Source organism: Budorcas taxicolor, chromosome 21 (genome assembly GCF_023091745.1).
Source record: "Budorcas taxicolor isolate Tak-1 chromosome 21, Takin1.1, whole genome shotgun sequence".
NCBI lineage: Eukaryota > Metazoa > Chordata > Mammalia > Artiodactyla > Bovidae > Budorcas > Budorcas taxicolor.
Genome location: NC_068930.1, coordinates 58,627,688 through 58,651,588, shown reverse-complemented (window position 1 = coordinate 58,651,588; position 23,901 = coordinate 58,627,688). Strand labels below are relative to the sequence as shown.

The 23,901-nt window shown below is 36.0% G+C and overlaps 1 protein-coding gene across 1 annotated transcript in view; it reads right to left on the bottom strand.

Moving 5' to 3' along the window:
• Positions 1-23,901, bottom strand: part of TOGARAM1 (TOG array regulator of axonemal microtubules 1) — a 74,904-nt gene that overhangs the window by 39,148 nt on the left and 11,855 nt on the right. The window contains exons 2-7 of the mRNA XM_052659949.1: positions 21,757-21,913; positions 18,267-18,401; positions 10,873-11,166; positions 9,118-9,380; positions 6,513-6,745; positions 2,089-2,189 (exon numbers count right to left, since the gene is read on the bottom strand). Of these exons, the coding sequence (XP_052515909.1) occupies positions 2,089-2,189; positions 6,513-6,745; positions 9,118-9,380; positions 10,873-11,166; positions 18,267-18,401; positions 21,757-21,913 (1,183 nt within the window). The remainder of the gene's footprint in view (positions 1-2,088; positions 2,190-6,512; positions 6,746-9,117; positions 9,381-10,872; positions 11,167-18,266; positions 18,402-21,756; positions 21,914-23,901) is intronic.

Here is a 23,901-nt window from a genome sequence, read left to right as displayed (position 1 = left end):
CTAGGTTATAGCTTTCTTTCCAAGAAACAAGTATCTTTTAATTTCAAGGCTGCAGTTTCCATCTGCAGTGATTTTGGAGCCCAAGAAAATAAAATCTGTTTCCACTTTTTTCCCATCTATTTGCTATGAAGTGATGGGACCAGATGCCATGATCTCATTTTTTTAAATGTTGAGTTTTAAGCCAGCTATCTCACTCTCCTCTTTCATCAAGAGCCTCTTTAGTTCCTCTTCACTTTTTGCCATTAGAGGTGTATCATCTGCATATCTGAGGTTGCTGATATTTCTCCTGGCCATCTTGATTCCAGCTTGTAATTCATTCAGCTTGGCATTTTGCATGATATACTCCGCATATAATTTAAACAAGCAGAGTGACAATATTCAGCTTTGACATACTCTTTTCCAAATTTCAAACCAGTCTGCTGTCTCACGTTCAGTTCTAACTGTTGCTTCTTGACCTGCATACAGGTTTCTCAGAAGACAGGTCAGGTGATCTGGTATTCCCATCTCCTTTAAGAATTTTCCACAGTTTGTTGTGATTCACAAGGTCAAAGCTTTAGCATAGTCAATGAAACAGAAGTAGATACCTCTCTGGAATTCCCTTGCTTTTTCTATGATCCAATGGATATTAGCAATTTGATCTCTGGTTCCTCTGCTTTTTCTAAATCCAGCTTGTACATCTGGAAGTTCACAGTTTATATACTGCTGAAGCTTAGCTTGAAGGATTTTGAGCATTACCTTGCTAGTATGTTAAATAAGCACAACTGTACAGTCTGAGCACTCTTTGGCATTGGCTTTCTTTGAGATGGGAAAGAAAACTGACCTCTCCCAGCCTTGCGGCCATTGCTGAATTTTCCAAATTTGCTGGCATATTGAGTACAGCACTTTTAGCAGCAGCATCTTTTATGATTTGAAATAGCTCAGCTGGAATTTCATCACCTCCACTAGCTTTGTGCATAGTGATGCTTCCTAAGGCCCAGGTGACTTTGCACTCTAAGATGTCTGGCTCTAGGTGAGTGACCACACCATTGTGGTTATCAAAAGGTCATTAAGAGCTTTTTTGTATAGTTATCCTGTGTATTTTTGCCACCTCTTCTTAATAGCTTCTGTCTCCGTTAGGTCCTTGCTGTTTCTGTCCCTTACCGAGCCCATCTTTGTATGAAGTGTTCCCTTGGTATGTCCAGTTTTACTGAAGAGATCTCTAGTCTTTCCTTTCCTCTAGTCTTTCCTATTGTTTTCCTCTATTTCTATGCATTGTTCACTTAAGAAGGCTTTGTTCTCTCTCCTTGCTACCCTCTGGAACTTTGCATTCAGGGGGGTATATCTTTCCCCTTCTCCTTTGCCTTTTGCTTCTCTTCTTTTCTCAGCTATTTGTAAGGCCTCCTCAGACAACCACTTTGCCTTCTTGCACTTCTTTTTCTTTGGGATGGTATTAGTCACCGCCTCCTGTACAATATTACAAACTTCTGACCATAGTTCTTCAGGAACTCTGTCTACCAGATCTAATCCTAGTTACAATTAATTCATAATTCAATAGTTTTACAAATCATAAAGACCACATATAGATTCCATCCTAAATGGATGAGAATCCAAATACTTTTCTAATTTGTTACCAATAACAGAATCTATTTTCTAGGAACTGATGTTATAAATTAGTGACTTCCAGGTTGGTCTGTAAAATGTTTACACAAGATACACTAGTTAAATATTATTTTTAAAAGAAACTGTGTTGTTTGGTTCCCTGGTGGTTTCTAAAGTATGCTGCGCATTAGAATCACCTAGAGAGTTCTCAAAAACTTTGATGTCCAGGTTGCATTCTGTATCAATTAAATCAAAATGTCCTGGCATAGGAGCCAATATGGGTAACTTATAGACTTAAAGGAGGGACCAATTATACAGGTAAGTATTTTTTCTTCCAGAAATAATACAGTATTTATTCTTGCCACAATGGCCTTTTAAGGAGTTAAAAGATGATTAGTCTTAATTGGTAATTACAAAACTTCTAAATCTAAAATGCATTTGCCATCAGTCCATCACTTTTTTATCATCTAAAAATCTGTAAGTCGTATTTATGACAGATTCATAGAATACCTGTACTGGAGCTTTGTTCAGCTACCTGAGAGTTCTTATTCTTTGCCGAAGAAAGTCTTGTTGGACAAGGTTTTGATCCAAAAATTGGAAATATGTCTGACCTATAATGAAACAAGATAATTTCAATAAATATTGAAGATCCAAAGCTATTAACATTCTTATATAAAACATTCTCTATACTTTAATTAACTTATTAGACTTAGATAATAAGGCAGGAAAAAGTATGAAAAAATAAGGCTAAGAATATTTCTTATTGGTATTCCTAGTTCACCTTTTGAACTTCCAACCTTTTCAACGTTATCAGTTCAGTTCAGTTCATTTCAGTTCAGTTGAGTTGTGTCTGACTCTTTGCGATCCCATGGGCTGTAGCACACCAGGCTTCCCTGTCCATCACCACTCCCAGAGCTTGCTCAAACTCATGTCCATTGGGTTGGTGATGCCATCCAACCATTTCATCCTCTGTCGTCCTCTTCTCCTCCTGCCTTCAATTTTTCCCAGCATCAAGGTCTTTTCCAAGGAGTCAGCTCTTCGCATCAGGCGGTCAAAGTATTAGAGTTTCAGCTTCAGCATCAGTCCTTCCAATGAATATTCACGATTAATTTCCTTTAGGATTGACTGGTTGGATCTCCCTGCAGTCCAAGGGACTCTCAAGAGTCTTCTCCAACACCACAGTTCAAAAACATCAATTCTTTGGCACTCAGCTTTCTTTATTGTCCAACTCTCATATCCATACATGACACTGGAAAAATCATAGCTTTGACTATATGGACCTTTGTTGGCAAAGTAATGTCTCTGCTTTTTAATATGCTCTCAAGGTTTGTCATAGCTTTTCTTCCAAGGAGCAAGCATATTTTCAACATATGGTCAATCCTTAATTATTCATGAGAGGATTACCAAAGGAAATTAAGACACTGCAATTTGTGCTGTATAATCTTTCTTTTCATTGAATTATGCAAGCCCCTTCGCCACAACAAGGCTGTGATCCAGGAAGAGGATATGCAGAATACATCATTCAAAATGCCAGGCTGGATGAATCACAACCTGGAATCAACACTGAAGGGAGAAATATCAACAACCTCAGATGTGCTATAGATGATATCATTCTAATGGCAGAAAGTGAAAAGGAATTAAAGAGCCTCTTGATGAGGGTGAAAGAGGAGAGTGTAAAAGCTGGCCTGAAACTCAACATTACAAAAACTAAGATGGCATCTGGTCCCATCACTTTAAGGCAAATAGAAGGGCAAAAAGTAGAAATAGTGACAAATTTTATTTTCTTGGGCTCCAAATTCACTGTGGATGGTGACTGCAGCCATAAAATTAAAAGACACTTGCTCCTTGGAAGGAAAGCTATGACAAACCTAGATAGCGTATTAAAAAGCAGAGTTATCACTTTGCCGACAAAGATCGATGTAGTCAAATGTAGTTTTTCCAGGAGTCCTGTACACATGTGAGAGCTGGACCATCAACAAGGCTGACTGCAAAAGAACTGATGCTTTTGAATTGTGGTGCTGAAGACTGTTGAGAATCTCCCTGGATTGCAAGGAGAACAAACCAGCCAATCCTAAAGGAAATAAACCCTTGAATATTCATTGGAAGGCCTACTGCTGAAGCTGAAGTTCCAGTACTTCGGTTACCTGACAACACAAGCTGACTCACTGGAAAAGACCCTGATGCTGGGAAAGATTGAAGGTAAAATGAGAAGGGGGAGACAGAGAATGAGAAGTTAGATAGCATCATCAACTCAGCGGACATGAATTTGAGCAAACTCAGACTGTGGAGGACAGAGGAGCCTGGTGTGCATGGGGTCGCAAAGAGTTGGACACGACTTGGTGACTGAACAACAACAAATCTTTGCGTGTGTGCGTTGGGTGAGGGGGAACCTGATCCAAAAACAGTCCATTCCAGAACTAAGCCAAATGATTCCAGTTATCTAATATATTATCTACCTTCACATATAATATAAAAATAGGGACTTTACAATAAGTAAGAGATCAGCAACAAGTGAATTTAGCAAATGCGTGCTTTCTTCCTGGACTATTTTTTTGCTATTCTTTGACTTTAAAAAGGCCTATAGGCCTTGTTTCACAAAGAAATCAAACTGAAGAATATTAAGTCTGTAGATAAGGGAACTGTTTGAAATCATTAAGAGCTAGTATGCCAATAAGTTAGTGATGGATATTACAAAGAACAGATTTTACAAAGAAGTACAATTTTTGTAGGTGGGCAGGCATATTTATTAATTGGCCTAATGAGAAATCAATGCTAAAAATTTTAAGAATAATTACTCTAGATTAGATGACCGTCAATTTACATTGATTACATTGACTGTCAATTTACACTATACTGGGTGTATTGGAGTTGGATGAAAGAAAGTATTTCATTCTGTAGAAAAGTGTTTCTCAATAATTTTTCCTTCCCAATCTACATTAAGGATGAAAGCCCTGTAGTCAATAGTAGTGACTTTCTTTGGCAATGATTCTTAAGGCAGGATGTAAGCAGGTTGAGAATTACTGCTCTTAAACTAATAAAATTAAATGTGGAAATAGTAAATTCATTAAAGATAATTCAGTCCATAACTGAGGGTATACTGAATTCCTTTTACATAGAGTTCAATATCTGAAGAGACAGTTCAATACCTGTCTCATGTTGTTAAATGAGACAACATCAGGAATAGTAAATTCTAAATGTTGTAATATAAAAATGAACTTTCCTTCCCAATTGTGTTCCAGATTACTTACAGAACCTTGAAACTGTAAGAGTATGTAATATAAAATTTCACATCTTTGGAAGATAAAGGAAAAACTTTAGGTCTAAAAGATAAATGTATATATTTTAAATGTCTGGTAACTCCACCAGCCCACACAGCCATTCCAAATTCATTTTGTAAATCTATTACGTTATTCTACCCAGGTAATTACAACAAAGGAATTTCCAGTAAGAAAAAATTTCTAAATGGAAAATAGGCTGCTACTGAAGTTAAAAAATATGGGGAAGAAAATCTGGGATGAGACAAACCTTTCACAACGGACACAAAAATTTGGTTTAATCCTATGTACTGCTGAAATAAAATACCCTTTCATATTAATGTTCAGAGAACACCATCTTTCCTTTAAATATGTAATCTCTACCTATATTATTAGGGGTTCTAGTTCACTTAAGTGAAAATAATTTAAATTTAATTTTAAATATTTACTTCTAATGTCAATAGGTATATATAAACATGGGCTTTCAAGGTGGCAACAGTGGTAAAGAACCCACCCACCAATGCAGGAGATGTAAGAAGTGCAGGCTGGATCCCTAGGTAGGGAAGATGCCCTGGAGGAGGGCATGGCAACCCACTCCAGTATTCTTGCTTTGAGAATCCCATGGACAGAGGAGCCTGGTAGGCATTGGGTCGCAAAGAGTTGGACACAAATGAAGCGACCTAGCAAACATATATATACATGGTATAGGATAAAATCAAAGGAAAACGAAATTAAACAGACCACCACCAACAAATGTTAAAAAGGATGTGAAACAACTGAAACTGTCATACATTGCTGATGGGAGTGTGAAACAGCAGAAGCATCTTAGAAAACTGTTTAGCAGTTATTTGAAAAGTAAGATGTCCATGTACCCAAGACCTAACAATTCTACTCTTAGGTTATTGTCTAAAGTAAAGGGGAATACCCCTGAAACTAACACAACATTGCAAATCAACTATAGTTCAATATAAAGTAAAATTTTAAAAATAAATAACTAAAATGAAATAAAATAAAGAGGGAAAGGATTCCCCAAAATCCTAGAATAGGGTCACGAACAATTTCAAAAATCAAGGTAGGATCACTCTTTTAAGATTGAGAGATTATTGAGGTAATCTGGAAAAGTTTGTCAAAGTGCTATATGCTGTCAGCGTAGAATGATCAGGACTCTCATTCTAGCACTATTGTGGTAAGGAAATTTCCAAGAGGGCTACAAAAGCTATGGCATGGAGTCCTAAATTCCCACAAGGTAATGGAATAACGAAAGTAGTTGGGTAATGGCTGGGTGGAGTTTATCCACATCAGAGGAAATTAGTGCTGAGTTTTAAACAAAAGCAATAATATCAGCTATTAGTCAATTGCCAAAGAGTTAATGATACAGAAAAGAGCTAAAGGACAAACAGTATCAGGATAAATCTTAGATAGGCAGAATAACAGGAGCAACTTTGAGACTAGGCTTTATATTAATTTAGTTGGCGTTGTGTTCTGTCTCTCCTCCCACACCCCAAACTAAGGCTAAGCAAGGTAATATCTGTAAACTTTCCTGTTTTCTTTTAATTGTACTTCAGTGTTTTAAAAACTAGTAATTAAATAATTTCAAAGTTTTTTTAAAAATATGATAATAGAGCTTCAGGCTAAAAATTATAGATTAAAATTCATTTAACACATCAAAAAATAAAATACATTATTCTCTTCCCCTGGGGAGTTGTCGACAGAGAAGAAGTCAAGGATTCTTGGCTGTAAACTCCACTTTCACTGTAGGAACTGATATTTGGAGAGGAAGATCGCGATGGGGAATCCACAGTCAAGTCAAGCTTCATGGCGGAATCTGGGCTTTCAAGATCAGAAGTACTGCCACTCAGTTTTGCTCTTTTCTTAGCTGCGCTATTACGAAGGGACCTAAGAGAACTCTGCATCTAAGGAAAAAAAAAAACTTTACAAAATAATTATACAAATAAAAGTTATCCTTAGATTTAAAACTCTAATAACTAAACCGAGCTAGCTACTCTTCACTCTAACACTAACAAGATGGATGTTAACATATCTATATATAGTATAAATACAGACTTTAGTACTTAGGTATTTATAAACAACCTCCTAGGCTAAAAGTTCCTTAAGAGGAAGGATCTCAAGATATTATTCATCCTGCTATTTTTAGCACTGGGTATAATGACTAATACACTGTAAAAATTCAGTTCATAAAGTGAATGATTGAACCAGATGGTAGACAGCCCAGCTGAAGTCATCTTAGGTCAACAGTGTGTTGATGTGGCTATTTAACAGTTCTATGAGAAGGTTAGCAAAAAAGTAATCAGCTTTCTAAATCTGAAGCTTACATCAAGCTTGCTAGTGTTCAGAGAATAATAGATCAGTATATGTAACTTCTGAAGAAAAGTACTTACAAAAATGCAGAGTAGAAATCTTCATTACATATATATTAAGCTTGGGAACAGAACCTTGAACAAATTAAGGAACTCAGAAATATATACAAATTATGTTTTGCTTACATTTTGATTAAGTATGGCCACTTCCCTAGTAAGTCCTTAGAAGGTTGAATATTTAAAAATAGTAGTATCTGTTTATATGTACTAATCATAAAAAAGAAATTATCTCTTCAATTACCCACTAAAAGGATTATTTTTAAGTTATCATAAAAAGTAACATAAAAATATGTAGGACCAGATGAAATTTATGAGCTACATAGGAAAGTGTCTTTTTAAAACCATCACAATATTGTAATTATTCTCCAGTTAAAATAAATTAATTTTAAAAAGTACCTCTTCTATAAGTTTCTTTTCTATAAATAAATTTCATTTCTAGTATCATTGGAATATAACCGGAAAAACAAAAACAAAAAGAAAAAAGCAAGGAAAAACTTAACAAGCAGTTAGAAGCTGGAATGAACAATCCATTAAGAACCAATTTTGGTTCTTTATAAGTCAGTTTTACTCAGGCTTAATGTTAGCTTTGTAAATAAATATGCATTAATTTTTTTTTGAGTCAACTATTAGTACTGATGCCTCAGGTCTTAAAGATGCGCTAAACTAAGACCATAATAAGACCATCACATATCATCATTGGGTGTTACAGTTTACATATTTAATGTAAAACACCTTTAAGCCTGACATCAGACAAACTGAAATGATAAAAAAGAAGCATCTGTGGAAACAGTGCTCTGAATCCAAAGTAATATAGCAGCCACATTCCTTCTCTGGCATAATTAATATGCATAATTATCATGCTGGCAATACATTTTTATAGTATAAATGGAGTTATCTAGGATTCAAAGATGAATATAAACTATGATCTCAATTCCATAAAGATAAACTTGTATGTATGCACAAGGGATACGCTCAAGAATGTTTACTGCAGCATTGTTTACAATAGCAAAAGATGAGGAATAAGCCAATATCAATTATATGAATGTGCGTGTGCTAAATTTCTGTATTACAGCTATACGTGTATGTGTGCTAAGTCACTTCAGTTCTGTATGACTCTTTGTGACCCTATGGACTGTAGCCCAGCAGGCTCCTCTGTCCGTGGGATTCTCCAGGCAAAAATACTGGAATGGGTTGCTGTGCCCTATTTCAGGCGATCTTTCTGACCCAGGGATTGAACCTGCGTCTCTTATGTCCCCTGTGTTGACAGGTAGGTTCTTTACCACTAGTGCCACCTGGGAAGCTCATACATTATATATACTATATATTACAATATATATATTGATACTATATTCCATATATTATATAAATTATATATTATATACATTGTAATGTATAGGAATACACTATAAATAAATGCATCAAATATTACTATATATATTAACATAAAAAGTACAGAAATACATAAAACACAAATTAATGGTAATAGTGGTTGTCTCTGGTAAAGAGGAAAGAGAAACTGGATTGGGGAGGGAACTACATTATGTTTCATTTATTTAAAAAGTAGGAAAAATATGACAAATTGTTCATTTTGGGGGGCTTAGTACATAGGTGTATTGCTATACTATTTGTATTTTTGATTTTAAAAGGAATAATATATGTACAGAAAAAATATTGGAAGGAAAGACATCAGTGTGTTAATGATAATTCGGGGTAGTATAATTTAGTGTGATAAATTTTCTTCCTAATACTTCACTATAGTTTCCATGTTTTCTACTGCAAACACATAAAATATTTTTACAAGTAAGACAAGATGTTATGAGATTCAAAGTACTTGATTTTTCCTTAAATGAAAACTATTATAAACAACTACAAGCATTTAGAAATTATTGAAAGTATTTGGTTCTAACCTCTTCTTGATCCAAATCTTTATCCCTGATATTTAAATCTGAAAGATCAACTGTAAGATTATCTTTTTCACTCTTCCAAATGTCATCAGGCTCTTTCTTTTTGGGTCCCACTGTGCTTAGATCAGCTTTATCAGGCAAAAGGCTGATTCCCCGTGGTATGGGAGGTACAGGTTTGGTCCCATTTAAGCCTCGTCGGGAAGATGGTGATCTCACCAAAGCAGGAGTAAGTTGAACTTGAGGAGGTTTCTCTTGAGAATTTTCTCCTGCATGGAAAAGACACATTACTTCTTTTTTCAACTTCAAGTTGGAAAACAAGTTAGCATTAAAATCACAAGTGTTTAGGATTAGTTGTTTTTAAATTAAAAAGCACACTATATTATATTAGAAATAAAGATTGCTACTTGACATTAAAAAAAAAATTGTTCCCTAACAAAAATAACAAAAATGGACCACCCAGAATCCTTTCATACGAAATACAAATATTATATACCAAGTGAATTTTTTCGTTTGGCCATGCTACTCAGCTTGTAGGATCTTAGGTCCCCAAACAGGGATTGAATCCAGGCTCTCAGCAGTGAAAGCTCATAGTTCTAATCACAGGACTGCCAGGGAACTTCCCGAAATGTCTACCTTCATACATACCACCATGATTAATATTTGTAAAGTCCACAGTAACCTAGGAACGTTAATGATCTGGCTTGATCTAAGCAACATTTGATGTAAACACACTGGAATGACTACTATGTGCAAAGCAGTAATATTGGGCACTAAGGAGAACAAGTTAAACAATATTTCAGCTTTCAATACAGTATCTGATTTTGGAGGAAAGACAAATACAGAAAAAAATTAACAGAAGAAAATGAAGGCTCAATGCTAAAAGAAAGTAATAAAGTCGGCTGACTATGCAATAAACTGACGTTATGGTTATAAACTGGAACATTCGTGCTGTGGGGCAGTTTAAAGGTGAAATATTTGACCTGAGGGGCTAGGGTTAGTGAAGCATTTGGGACACGGGACTCACCTTTCACAGACTTTCTGAAACTGAATCTGTCTTGAATAAACATATATGCCATTATTATGATTTTGGCGTGGGCTATTGTTAAGGATATTTTAGCTGAGAACAAACAGTAGTGTGTCTGTGCTCAGTTGCTCAGTCATGTTTGACGCTTTGTAACACCATGGACTGTAGCCTGTCAGGCTCCTCTGTCCATGGAATTTTCTAGGCAAGAATTCTGGAGTGGGTTGCCATTTTCCTACTCCAGGAGATCCTCCTGAACATGCATAACTTGTGTCTCCTGCACTGACAGGCAGTCTTTACCACTGAGCCACCTGGGAAGCCCAACAAACAGTAGAAAACCCATCAAAATAAGTTTGATAGTAACATTCAATAAATGTTGGATAAATACTAGACACTGAGGTAAATATATGAACGATATTTTATATTTGTAAAGCTAAAACTTGTTAGTAGGCTCTCAGAACTGTTCATATTCATGTCCATTAAAAAGCACTATTATTTAGTTCTACAAAAGGATTCTGAAGTGGCAATACAAGAAAAAAAAAGAAATGACAATTTTAACTGAATTTTATATTACACATTTGATCTATTGAACATTCCATTAATATTTTGCCAAATATTTACTAATTCAGAGAAATAAAATGCAATTTACTTTTAAAGATCTGACAACCCTAACTTCAAATAATTATTCAAACATACAAATATTTGAACAAAGTATTAATTTTTACCATCATATATACCTGTAGGATCAGACAACTTTTGGCTGACAAGCTTTTTCTGTGGACTTGGCTTTGAAAGCCCTTCAAAGCTTTTAAGAGGCCAGGAACTTGAGAAATTAACGGAATTATCTTGAGACTTCTTTGGAGACACAGTAAGAGACGTGTGCTTTGGACTAGTTCGAGGTGACGAGAGAGGATAGGATGGAAGAAGGACAGCTCCTGAACTTGAATTTGGACCAGAGTATGATGAAGAACGCTCTGTTTGACTGCCAAATGTTTGCTGTGTCTTACTACTGAAACATAGGCTAGCACAAACTGTAATAAGACAAAAGAGAATATTATTTATTTATACACATCTTCTAAGAGTTTTAAGTTTTTTTGCTTTTCACATTCAGGTTTTTAATCCTATCTGGCATCCATACTTTTGCAGGTAAGAACCTAATTTAACTTTCTTCTATAGAGATACTGTAATTCTCCCAGTGCCACTTTTTGAACCATCCATTCTTTCCCTTTCATCTATAAATCTCCCATATGTATATCTGAGTCTATTCTTAGGTGCTTCTTATGGGTTCCATTAACCGTTTTTTCTGTTTCTACAGTAGTACCACAATGTTTTATTTATCCTCACACTGATAAGTCTCCTTCCATTTTTTTTTCCAGCTTTGAGAGATGGCTGACATACATTAAGGCATACACCATGATGGTTTGATATATATACAGTAGTTGTTTAGTCTGTAAGTCATCTCTGACTCTGCAACCCGTGGGCTGCAGTGTGCCAGGCTTTTCTGTCCTTCACAGTCTCTTGGGAGTTTGCTCAAACTCATGTCCATTGAGTCGATGATGCCATCCAACCATGTCATCCTTTGTCACTCCCTTCTCCTCCTGCCCTCAATCTTTCCCAGCATCAGGATGTCTTCCAATGAATCAGCTCTTTCCATTAAGTGGCCAAAGTATCGAAGCTTCAGCTTCAGTGTATATACAGAGTGAAATGTATATGTATGGTGAAATGATTAACAAGATAGGTTCAGCTAACATCTTCTGATACAGATAAAAAGAAAAGAAAAAAGGAAAAAGAACTTTCTCCTTGTGATGAGAACTCTTAGAATGTATTCTTGTAACAACTTCTATATATGCCACACAGCAGTGTTAACTACAGTCATCATCCTGTCTCCTTCCATTCTGATCCTCTTTAGAATTATCTAGGTCATCCTTGGTCCTCTGTTCTTTCATATGAATTTTGAGGTTAGCTTGCCATGCTCCATTAAAGATCCTGTTGAGATTTTGATAGAAATGAAATTGAGTTTCCTTGTTTAAAAATATAGATCATACGAAAAAAATGCACGATCTCTTTAATTTATTCAGGCCTTCTTTTATGTCTCTCAAAGAAGTATTTTAGTTTTCATAATGAATGTCTTTTGTTAGGCCTCCATATACTTAACAAATTTTGTTGATACTGTAATGTCTTTCTTAAAAATCACTTTCTGCATATTCCTGGTATCTGGGAACTTTACTCACCTTTCCATTTGGCTTTTATATCTAGCAACCTTGCTAAATCATTTATTATTTTAATAGTTTTCTGTATATCCTTCTGGGTTTTTTATATAGATAATCCAAAAATGATAATAATGTTAATGATGAAAACTACGATGGCAATGATGAGAACTAATCTTTATTGAGCTAATATTCATGTGTCAGGGGGTGTTCCAAGTATTTTTTATGTATTAACTAATTTAATCTTCACAACAATTCTGTGGGGTAGGTACCATTCCTATTTTATGGATTAAAAAAAAGGACAGAGTAAATTGCTAAAAATCACATACTAAGGAAATTATCGAACTCAGACTCCCTGGCTCCAATCCTGTGCTCTAAACCACTATATTACACCATGTTTTATCTGCTTAGAAAACTACACCTTCCAAGACTGAAACAGGAGAAAAACAAGAAAATATGAACAGACCAATTACTGGTAATGAAATAGAATCAGTAATTTTAAAACTCCCAACAAACAAAAGTTGAGGACCAGATGACTTTCACAGGTGAATTTTACCAATTACCTATCCTTCTCAAACTATTCAAAAAAAATTACAGAGGAAGGAACACTTCCATATTCATTGTATGAGGACCACAGCACTCTGATATCATATTCAGGGAAAAACATCACACAAAAAAGAAAAACTGCAGGTCAATATCACTGATGAACATAGATGTAAAAATCCTCAACAAAACACTAGCAAACCAAGTCCAACAATACATTAAAAGGTTCCTACACCATGATCAAGTGCATTTATGCCAGAGATGCAAGAATTTTTCAGTATCTATAAATCATTGTGATGTATACCACATTAATAAATTAAAGAATAAAAATCATACGATCATATCAACAGATGCAGAAAAAGCTCTCAATAAAACTCAACATGCATATATAATAAAACCTCTCCAGAAAGCGGTCACAGGGGAAACATACCTGAACCTAATGAAGGCCACGTATAACAAACACACAGCTAACACCATACTCAGTGGTGAAAAGCTGAAAACATTTCCTCTAAGATTAGGAACAAGACATAGATACATACTCTCACCACTTTTATTCAACATAGTATTTGAAGTCTTAGCCACAGCAACCAGAGAAGGAAAAGAATCCAAATTGGAATGGGAGAAGTAAAACTGTCACTGTTTGCAGATGACATGATACTACATATAGAAAATCCTAGAGACACCACCAGAAAACTACTAGTAATCATCAATGAATTCAGTAAAGTTGCAGGATACAAAATATACAGAAATCTATTGTAATTCTATACAATAACAACAAACTATCAGGGAATTCCCTGGAAGTTCAGTGGTTAGGACTCTGTGCTTTCAATGTCAAGGGTCTGGGTTCAATCCCCAGTTGGGGAACTAAGATTACACAAGTTGTGTGGCACAGTCAAAAATAAAACAAAACTATCAGAAAGAGAGAGAGAGAAAAAAAAGGCAACAATCCCATTTACTATCACATCAAAGAGAAAAAAATATCTAAAAATAAACTTATCTAAGGAGGCAAAAGAACCATGCTTGTAAAATGATCAGACAATGATGAAAGAAATTAAAGATGACACAAATAGAGGGAAAGATATACTGTGTTCTTAGATAGATAGGAAGAATTAAGATTGTTAAAATGACCACACTACCCAAGGTAATCTATAGATTCAGGGCAATCCCTATCAATAGACCAATGGCATTTTTCACAGAACCAGAACAAAAAAAAATTTTAATTTGTATGGAAACACAGAAGACCCCAAATAACCAAATCAATCTTGAGAGAGAAGAACAGAGGTTGGGGGATCGTAGTGTTAAGAAAACTGGACAGTTACATGTAAAAGAGCAAGATTAGAATATTTCTCTAACACCACATACAAAATATAAACTCAAAATGGATGGAAGACCTAAATGTAAGACCATATACTATAAAATTCCTAATAGAAAACATAGACAAAATACACTTTGACATGAATCACAGCCATATTTTTTTTAATCTATCTCAAAATATAGGAAATAAAAGCAAAAATAAACAAATAAGACTCCAAGCTTTGTACAGCAAAGTAAACCACCAATGGAATGAAAAACTGTGCTGCGTGCTAAGTCGCTTCAGTCATGTCCAACTCCTTGTGACTCTATGGACGGTAGCCCTCGGAGCTCTTCTGTCTATAGGGTTCTCCAGGCAAGCATACTGGAGTGGGTTAACGTTTCCTCCTCCAGGGGATCTACCTGACCCAGGGATTGAACCCTCATATCCTGCACCTCCTGCATTGGCCGGTGCACTCCTTAACACTGAGCCTCCTCGGAAGCCTCTGCTAACATCAAGGAAATGCAAATCAAACCCCAAGGACAGGAAACCCCACATCTGTCAGAATGGCTACCATCAAAAAGTACACAAATAACAAATGCTGGCAGGGATGTGAAGAAAAAGGTACCCTCAGACAATGCTGGCGGGAACGTAAACTGGTGCAGCCACTGAGGAAAACAGTACAGAGGTCTCTCAAAAAACTACAAACAGAACCATAATACGACCCAGCTATTCCATTCCTGGGTATATATTGGGGAAAAAAACACAACACAACACTAATTCAAAAGGATGCATGCAACCCGATGTCCATAGCAGCGTAATTCACAATAGCCAAGATATGGAAGCAACCTAAGTGTCCTTCAACAGATGAATTGTTAAAGAAGATGTGGTGTATAGTAACAGTGGAATACTACTCAGCCATAAAACAGAATAAAAGTTTGCCATTTGGCTCAACATGGATGGACTTGGATGCTATACTATACTAACTTAAGTAAGTCAGACAGAAAAATAAATACTATTTGATATTACCCCCTTCATGGACCACAGCCTTGTTGTGGCAAAGGGGCTTGCCGTAACTCAATGAAGCTACAAGCTATGCTGTCCAAAGCCACCCAAGACGGAATGGTCATAGTGAAGAGTTCTGAGAAAAAGTGGTCCATTGGAGGAAAGAATGGCAACCCATTCCAGTATTCTTGCTGCAAGAACCCCATGAACAGTATGAAAAGGCAAAAAGATATGACACTGGAAGATGAGCCCTCTAGGTTGGAAGGTATCCAATAAGCTACTGAGAAAGAACAAATGGCAATTACTAATAGCTCCAGAAGAATGAATTAGATACACTGAAGCAGAAATGACAGAGACATCACTTTGCTGACAAAGGTCTATATAGTCAAAAGTACAGTCATGTACAGAGGTGACAGCTGGACTATCAAGAAGGCTGAGCACCAAAGAACTGAATTTTGGTGCTGGAGAAGACTCTTGAGAGTCCCTTTGAGTGCAAGGTAATCAAACTAGTTAATCCTAAAGGAAATCAACTCTAAATATTCATTGGGAGGACTGTTGCTGAAGCTGAAGCTCCAATACTTTGGCCACCTGATGTGTAGAGCCAACTCATTGGAAAAGACTCTGATGCTGGGAAAGACTGAAGGCAGGAGGAGAAGGGGCAGCAGAGGATGAAACGGTTAGACAGCATCACTGACTCGATGGACATGAATCTGAGCAAACTCCGTGAGACAGTGAAGGACAGGGGGGCCTGGCATGTTGCAGTCCATGAGGTTGCAAAGAGTCAGATACTCAGCGACTGAAAAGCAACAATATATATCACATATATGAATTTAAAAAATACAACAAACTAGTGAAGATAGTAAAAAAAAATCAGACTCACAGATATAGAGAACAAACTAAGATTACAAGTAGGGAGAGGGGTGGGGGGAGGGGCAATATAGGGTTGGGGGAATAAGAGATAGGATATAAAATAAGTGATAAGAAAAGATATAAAACTATTATATATAAAATAAGCTACAAGGATATATTTTACAACACAAAGAATATAGTCAATATTTTATAATAGCTATAAATGGGATATAACTTTAAAAACTGTGAATCACTACATTGTACATTTGTAACTTAAATAATATTGTAAATCAACTACACTTCAACTTTAAAAAAGGCAATCTGTCATTTTTTTAGAGGTTCCCTCCAATTTTCTTTGTATCTTTTTGAAGAGTTTCCAAGACAACAGACCTTGCTTATTTATATAACAAATAAAACATTTTTCTGAAGACATAAATGACTGCATATGTGTTAGTCACTCAGTCTTGTCCAATCTTTGTGACCCCATGAACTGTAGTCCCCAGGCTCCTCTGTCCATAAAATTCTCTAGGCAAGAATACTGAAGTGGGTTGCCATTTCCTTCTCCAGGGGATCTTTCCCACCCTGGGATCGAACCTGGGTCTCTTGCATTGCAGGCAGATTCTTTACCATCTGAGCCACAAGGGAAGCCATGTATGTATGTATGGCTTGTATCATTTGACTATGTATGCCATATACTGTTTACTTTTAATTCATATCTAACATGCTTAGGACCTCTACCTCTACCTAAACCTTATAGAAGACTTAAGTAGTCACAAATTTACATATACAACCTACTAGTAAGTTAAATCTTGACTTTAGAAAAACATAATATTCCTTTAGTAGCTGATCTAATAGGTATTCTGAGAGGTTACCAAAACCAAAGACACTCTGAAGATCTGATTAAACACTGACAGTGGAGGCTGTTTACAAAGCTAACATAAACATTCAGGGATATATGGAAACAGAAGAGATGAAGCAACACAGAGAAGCCTCTCTATTTCTACTAATCAGCAGTCTCAAAGGTATCTTGCCCAGATTTGGGGAAAAAAATCTCTATCATTAAGAAAGACAAACTAAACAATAGAGATAAACTATCTTAGTGTGAATAATACCATAAAGAAAAACTTTATGTAGTCATGTGGCCCTTTGGAGTGGGTGGAAGAAAGGGTGGCTAAAGTGGAAGCGCTATATTAACTCTATCTTCTTTACTAATTTCAAATAAGCATTGTTTTTTCATCAATAAATAAAGACAGATGTACATCCCAATCACTCAGAAAATTTTAGTAAAGGGTATACAACAACAAAATATCTCCAAAATTTCTGATTTCATCCTACTTCTAAGTAATAACTGTTATAGCTATTAACTAGCATAGAAATGGAAGACATGCCTTCAAATCCAAAATTCATATGTCTGACAGCCAGCCTCAAACTCTCCATCTTGTTCTATCTTATGAATATGTAAGATATCTAAAATGATAGCTAGTTAAGCAATCATGGGTCCTAATAGGAGACATAATAAATTCTAAATAGATTTAAAATTGAAAACTGTTATGGACGCATATATATGGAATTTAGGAAGATGGTAATGATAACCCTATATGTGAGACAGCAAAAGAGACTCCGTTGTATAGAACAGTCTTTTGGACTCTGTGGGAGAGGGAGAGGGTCGGATGATCTGAAAGAATAGCATTGAAACATGTATATTATCATATGTGAAACAGATCGCCAGTCCAGATTCGATGCCTGAGACAGGGTGCTCAGGGCTGGTGCACTGGGAGGATCCTGAGGGATGGGATGGGATGAGGAGGGAGGTGGGGGGGTGGTTCAGGATGGGGAACACATGTACACCCATGGCTGATTCATGTCAATGTATGGCAAAAACCACTACAATCTTGTAAAGTACTTAGCTGCCAATAAAAATAAATAAATTAAAAAAAAAAACAACTGTCTTCTGCTACCACAGTACTCCTTATGGGATAATTTTATTTTCAATTACTTGGTATGAAAATGTTCATCTCTACGATGAGTTTCTAAAGTTTCTAATTAGTCATATTTATATCAAGAGTACTAAACCTAACATTTCAGTTTAACAGTTATGAAAAATTTGATTAAAATTATTAAAAATAAAACATCCCTTTCTGTAGTAAGTATAATTATATAAAATAACATATTAGATTTGGAAACCCCACAAAATATTTATAAATCATTTGTATTCAAATAAAGTTGGAATTTAAACCTTTATCTTGATGACTGTTAGTTGTCCCCAGGTACTGTAAGTCAGAATCCACACTGCCAGTTTTACCACATATCTGTGAAAATCCAAGGTGTCCGCATTTCCCAGAGAGATTTGTCTGATGAGTCCCACTAGTCCCTTTGGAAGGAGAAGAAAAACATAAAATCAAAAGTTTACTTCATGAACACAACTAATTTCACAAATGTTGGTGTCCTTTGTGTGGGAATAAATACAAAAGTATATGTACATTAAGCCAGGCAGGCAATAAAGATTTGCCTGCAATCAGATTTGCTATTGGCAGATCTGATTAGTGACAGGGGTTAAAGGACACAAGACGGACTAGTCAGGTACAGAGAAAAGAAAAATATGTTGAAAAATATATACAAAGGCAGTTTCTTCCTATATGTTCCCCTCTCTCACCATGGAAGGTTTCTCTGGACCTTGATTTCCTTCTTCCCAGGATTTGTAGTAAATTTACACTCTACTCAAAAAGGTCTACTGTGAGACTCTTTTTCTTTCTTTCCTAACATGTAACACATATTCACATACTTTCCAAGCTTACCCAGGTATATTTTCCAGATCCCTTCCCTCCCATCTGGAACTCGTTAAGGTTATTCCCGGGCAGGGGAATAAGTCTGAATTGAAAAAAGGTGATATTGACCTCTCTGATGTTTAGTTAATTCTCTGTAAAATTCCTTATATGCAGTTCTAAAATTCTGATGTTTATAATTCTATGATTTCAAGCCCCTTTATTCAGCATGAACTGGATGTCTGCTAAGTTAATTCTTAACTCTATACTCTGGTTAAGTGAGAGTTGGACTATAAAGAAAGCTGAGCACCGAAGAATTGATGCTTTTGAACTGTGGTGTTGGAGAAGACTCTTGAGAGTCCCTTGGACCGCAAGGAGATCCAACCAGTCAATCCTAAAGGAAATCAGTCCTGAATATTCATTGGAAGGACTGATGCTGAAGCTGAAACTTTGGCTACCTGATCCGAAGACCATTGGAAAAGACCCTGATGCTGGAAAGATTTAAGGCAGAAGGAGAAGGGGATGGCAGAGGATGAGATGGTTGGATGGTATCACCGATTTGATGGACATGAGTTTGAGCAAGCTCTGGGAGTTGGTGATGGACTGGGAAGCAGAAGCCTGGTGTGCTGCAGTTCATGCAGTTACAAAGAGTTGGACATGACTGAGCAACTGAACTGAATTAAATACTCTGGTTATACTTTCTCCCTAAATCTTGCTTCACTACCAACCACAAACCCTCCCACAAACCCTTCTCTTCTCTAAAATTCAGCTCAAGTTCAACCTCTTTCTTGGAGTTATCATAAACCACTTCGATACCTATGATCTCTTCCTTTCTTGAATCGCTATAGTACTTATAATTTATATCATTCAATCTAACATTAAGTTACATGCTGTCTTATTCTCTATTTAAAATCTGTACAGTTAGGTAAGAAATTCTAGATGATACAAAAAAACACAGGCTTTATAAAAATCCCAAGCAATGCTTCAAACTTAACTGGATATATTCTTGCATTTCTTTTTCTCTATCAAATAAACATTCAACTACACAATCACTGTAAGACCTCATTTTTATATGAAAATATTATGGAATTTTATTGCATAAAGATCTACAAATTCTCCTAGGGTAACAATGTTTTCTAAACATTGTGTCATAGCCAATAAATTTCAATAACTGGTATCACTTGGATCTTAAGTAAAAGACAAACTCAATCTTTATCTCATACTCCACTTTCCACTGCTAAATGATTTCCTTTGTCAACACATTACCATTTTTCTAATTACCTGGGTGCTAAGTCTAGAAATCTTTTTCTATTCCCCTTTTTTCTATTTTATGTTATCATCATATTTTTCTCATTAATCATTTCCATTCAATCTGTAAACAACCTTGTCACCCTAGTTGCTTTGTTCTTTAATGAAACAAGTCTCCATTAGCTCCCTATAGCTTACAAGTACTAGCTCAAATTTTTGAATCTAGAACACAAGGGTTCCCCACATTCCAATTTCTCTTTGACCATCTAAAATGAATCTTGCCTTTACACTGCTGTCAGAAATCTCAAGCCCATTCCTAATGTGAGCCTTTGCTCCTCATACTTCCCCTTAACATCTAGAATCATACATATTTCCCAAAAAGATGCAGTCAAGTGTTATCTCCTCTTTAATGATTTTTCTAACTGATAAGACCCATGACGGAACAATGTCCTCAGAATAATATAATATTTACTTTCTATAACACTGACTTTAGGCAACTAAACATCTTCCCAGTTGTTCTGGCCAAAAAAACCTTAGAGCTCTTTCAACTTCCCTCTCATACTCCTACACAACCCATCAGCAAATCATAGTAACTGTATCTTTGACTTATAATCAGGATGCAATCACTTTTCACTATAATCACTGCTGCACTGGTCAAAACCTCCATTGACTCCAGCATGGAACACAATAGACTCCATGTTTTCTCCCTTGACTGCATTGATCTATTTCAAATGTAACGTCCCCCAAGTCTGGAAAGCAAGCCAACTGATGTTACTTCTTTCCTCAAAATATTCTTCAATATTTTGAAGCCCATTCAATAGTTTATCAGGCCTTAAATAGGAACCCATATTATTCTCTTCAATTGAATTTTCTACATTTCTTTCCCTTACTCTTTTCATTCCAGATTTACTAGCTTCTTTGATCTTTCTCAAATATGTCCTGTACTCTGCACTCACTGTTCCCTCTTCTTGGAATCATCTGCTGTTCTCTCATGGTATCTATGCGGTTTGCTCCAAATATTCCCTTCTCAATATGGCCTTCTTTCATCACATTATTTAAAATAGGCCCTCCTCTATATTCCTCTTCTATGGTTTTTTTTCCATAGCATTTATCACCATTTAATTTACTCTGTTTTGCATTTATTTAATGTTTGCTTTGCCCCAACCAGAATGTAAGATCAATTAGGCAGAAAGTTTTCCCTATTTTGTTGACTGCTATATCCCCAGGCTTCCATGGTGGTTCAGTGGTAAAGAATCCGCCTGCCAAGCATGGACATAGGTTCAATCCCTGGGTTGGGAAGATCCCCTGGAAAAAGAAATGGCAAACTATTCCAGTATTCTTGCCTAGGAAATCCTATGGACAGAGGAGCCTGGTGGGCTTCAGTCCATGGACAACAACAAATATATCCAGTATTTAGAAAAGCATCTGCACATACTTAGAAACATATCTGTACACAGGATATACTCAGTAAACATGGCTTGTTGATGAAGCAAATATCGCCTACATTAATACCCAAAAGATTTCAGTGAGAAACCCTTCCCGGATCTTATGAGACAATTGTGTCAAACTGTCCATTCTTATCAGGTCTTTAACAAATATTATTGCATTTGAACTGTCTACCAGATTATAAATTCTAAGAGGTTCTGAATGAACTATGAAGATTAGAGAAATCTTTAACTTAGTTCAACATGTTCAGTACCTGCAACTTTCACTTACCAGCAGCACATATAGGAAGAGAATCTGGGTTACATTCCCGACTATTCTGAAATACGGTTCTTGACGCTCTTTTTCTGCTAAAACATAAATCATCGTTGACTGGCATTCCTTGAGATGGCTTTAATTTTGGAGATGGAATGAAATCATATGCTGAAAACTATAAAAACGGAATAACAAATTAGCAAATGTAGTTAAGTCTACTTGGTAATGAATATGACAGAATAATTTAGACCTAATTATGAAATTCAGGTTAAAAGAAAAAATTAATAAATGTGTCAAATATACAATGATACAAATAAACATCCACATATAGTACGGTACACTAGCAGTATTTTTTCGTGCCATGATATAAATGCTAATTTTTTTTCCGTTTCTTAAACCTTACCCTAAAAGTTTTCTGTACCTTACCTTCCTAGAGTACACATCTGGCAGCTAGGAAGGAAAGAATGCAAATGACAAAAAGAGTGAAATGATGACTTGAATAAAGGAAAGACCATTTCTGATTCAGCAGCATGGCCTGTCACACTATGCCATCTCTGAGCAGTGGACAATAAATGCCAGTTGAAGGTCACTGAACCAGCAAGCATCCCACTTTACTCTTCTTACTGAGGCAAATTTACTATTCATAATCTGCAGCCCAAATGTAAATATAATCTATATCATGGTTCCCTTAGGAGATTTTTATGAGAGATCTTTCAGTTAAAGCCAAAAACATAATACTTTATATATGCCTAGTACTTTATAATTTCCAACTCCTTTTCCACATACCCAGTTTGATCTGTAAGGTACAAGAGTGCCAGAATAGAATTTTGAAACTCAACCTAATCATAGTGAAAGAACTACATAAAAGCATGATTCAAGGGTTAAGAATCCTTCACCAATAATGGCCTCGATTGTTCTGAATCATTTCACACTGATCATGGCTACAGAACATTTTAAAAACTGAGTGAACAGACAAGAAATTATATTTACTGTCCTTATATTTATTTGGAGCTAAAGACACAATCAAATCTACACATGCGGTGAACTGTAATTCTTCTCAGGTATCCTTAGCAAACTTTGTCAAGTGTCAAATAGCAATGAAATACAATACAATTACAGATACATCTATTTGAAAACTTCTTAGCTATTTGACTATTACAAGATTAAGATTATCAAATAGATATCAAGTAACTTGTTATTCCTCATCAAATTTTGTGAGAAAACTATTAAGTCGTTCAAAAATTAACCCCCAAAATACCAGTGAGAAGTAATGAATGCTTCAGCAGAAAAAGGTCTGATTTTACTTTCCTCAAAATCCAATATTATAATTTCTGAGACTGATTATAGGCTTTCCTGGGAGCACAGTGGTAAAGAATCCACCTGCAGTGTAGGAGACATGGGTTCAGTCTCTAGTTTGGGAAGATCCCCTGGAGAAGGAAATGGTAACCCACTCCAGTATCCCAGCTTGGGAAATCCCATGGACAGAGAAGCCTGGCGGGCTATAGTCCGCCAGGATTGCAAAGAGTCAGACATGACTTAGTGACTAAACAACAACGATGACTGATTTTATAGTAGTCAATATGAAAAGGAGGGAGCCTCCCAACCCAGGGATGGAACTCAGGTCTCCTGCATTGCAGGCGGATTCTTTACCAGCTGAGCCACCAGGGAAGCCCATGAAAAGGACACAATGGAATAAAAATGAAACCAATTACAGTCAACTTTTGATTAGATACATTAAAAGAAAATATACTAACCCAGTTAATATCACAAATAATCCAGAAATAATTCTCCAGTATGGAATGCGTTTACATTAGATTTACTCTGTAATTAATCTCTTTTAAAAAAAACTTTTTATATTGGAGTATAGCCAATTAACAATGTTGCGATAGTTTCAGGTGAACAGTAAAGGGCTGCAGCCATACTAATAATACATCCATTCTCCACTAAACTCTCCACCAAACTGTTCTACTTAGAGAACAGAACATTAGAATGTATGACAGTGAATACAACTCGTGATAGTGGTAATGAGGGTACAGATGAAGTGGGTGCTAGTAGGAGTGGAGAATATATCTGCTAGTGTGGCATTTTCCAAAGTTTAGAAGTAGTCAGTCAGGATTACATTCTGCTGTAGAAAAATCTGCAAATATTTGAAAGCAGACTGTA